Source organism: Lipotes vexillifer, unplaced genomic scaffold (genome assembly GCF_000442215.2).
Source record: "Lipotes vexillifer unplaced genomic scaffold, Lipotes_vexillifer_v1.1 scaffold528, whole genome shotgun sequence".
Lineage (NCBI taxonomy): Eukaryota > Metazoa > Chordata > Mammalia > Artiodactyla > Lipotidae > Lipotes > Lipotes vexillifer.
Genome location: NW_006794582.1, coordinates 133,978 through 135,806, shown reverse-complemented (window position 1 = coordinate 135,806; position 1,829 = coordinate 133,978). Strand labels below are relative to the sequence as shown.

At 54.7% G+C, this 1,829-nt stretch overlaps 1 protein-coding gene across 1 annotated transcript in view; it reads right to left on the bottom strand.

Annotated features, from left to right (window-relative positions):
• Window positions 1-269, bottom strand: part of ANKS1A (ankyrin repeat and sterile alpha motif domain containing 1A) — a 188,818-nt gene extending 188,549 nt beyond the window's left edge. The window contains exon 1 of the mRNA XM_007467237.1: window positions 1-269. This exon is cut by the window's left edge and continues 88 nt beyond it. Coding sequence (XP_007467299.1) covers window positions 1-130 — 130 coding nt within the window. The 5' untranslated portion in view covers window positions 131-269.
• Window positions 270-1,829: the final 1,560 nt, after the last annotated feature.

Below are 1,829 nucleotides of genomic sequence, written 5' to 3'. Positions count from 1 at the left end.
TGCCTCCCCCTGAGCCCCCGCTGCCGCCGCCCCCGAAGCCTGAGGAGAGCCGTTTCCCCGACAGCAGCTTCTCCACGGCCGGGAGGTGTCCGGTGCGGGCCGCCTCCAGCAGCTCCTGCTCCTTCCCCATCCCCAGGGCCGCCGCCCCCTGGACCCCCTTTCCGGGGCCGCCGCCAAGCCTGTTCTGGCTCGCAAACTTTCGGTCTCCGGGCAACGCGCCCCCCAAACCGGCCGGGACACCACCCCCCTCCCCCCGCCTTTTTCCCCAGGAGCGCGTCACTTCCGGGATCCGGCGTCACGCGTCAGAGCGCCCCCGAGCCCCGCCCCCTTGCCCACCTAGCTGGGTGGGGCTCAGCGAGCGGGAGCAGGTGGTTGTGGTGTGCGCCAAGTGCACCCCGCTGCGCAGAGATAGGCCTCCCAGGTCAAGAGGAGAGCGTCGCAGGGTCACCCGCTGTATAAGTGGAAGGGAACAAACGCGGTTCACCTGTCTGCGCCTCCCGAAGTGCGCTCCTTTTCCAAAGGTTTTGGGAGCTCGCAGGACACAAAATACGGTAATTCATCCAGGCGTGTAGAAACAAAGAGAGGACTATGGTAACGCGCACCTACATTTCCAAGGCCATTCCTTCTGAACACATAAATATGTAATGGATGTGGGAACCTAGTGATAAAGACGTGAGTAAAATTCCCCCCTCCGTACCTCAATGAGGAAAGAGGAAAATTTTAAAAGGGAAGTATCCGCACCTCATGCTCCCAATCCCTGAAATGGCTCGTTAAAGCGAAACACTCAAAGGAAATATCTCCCTCCCAGTAGGATTTGTTTCCCCTTACTTTTTTTTTTAAGCCGCCCCCGAGGCATGCGGGATCCTAGTTCCCGGATCAGAGATCGAACCCGCTCCTCTTGCAGTGGAAGTGCGGAGTTCTAACCACTGGACCGCCAGGGAAGCCCCTATTTCCTCTTACTTTTATTTTATTTATTTATTTATTTATTGCGGTACGCGGGCTTCTCACTGCTGTGGCCTCTCCCGTTGCGGAGCACAGGCTCCGGACGCGCAGGCTCAGCGGCCATGGCTCACGGGCCCAGCCGCTCCGCGGCATGTGGGATCTTCCCGGACCGGGGCATGAACCTGTGTCCCCTGCATCAGCAGGCGGACTCTCAACCACTGCGCCACCAGGGAAGCCCTCCTCTTACTTTTGATGACATTAACCAAAGTGACATTAAAAGTCAGATTTGTAAAACCGACCCCAATCTTGAGTCCTCATGAATTGGGAAAATCATACAGTTGCGTAGAAACCGCCTGTTTTTTGTTTGTGGTGCTAGGACTGTTCCTGGCTCGAAGTAGACGCTCAGTAGTTGTGGAGTTAATAACGCATTGGGTAAATTCTGTTCAAGCTGTATGACTATTTTCTTTCTTTTTAGGTGCTTGAGGAACGGAAGAGAAATGCTGGCAATTCAATGTTAACACAAGCCCGAGGTCTCTGTCCAATTGAACTGTAAGAGGTTGAGTTCCTGTCTGCGTTTGCCCGGTAGCCGCATCCCACAACAAGGGCGAACAACGGAATTGAGTTTTCTCCTGTCCCCAAACTTTACTCTGAGGAAAGCGGATTAAGGACGGAGTTCACTGACACTGCGTTTTGAGAAAGACGGAAAGGAAAAAGAAGCCCTTCAGTAAACAACAAAGCTCTCCTTTACAAATGCTGGTTTCCCAAGGTGGAAAATCCACAAACTGATTTCCGTGCCCTCAATTTTCCCTCTCCCCACCGCCACCAAATCAGAAGTAAATCGGAGCCCTGAAGTCCTCTAGGCGCGCCTCTAAATGACCCCTCGGAAG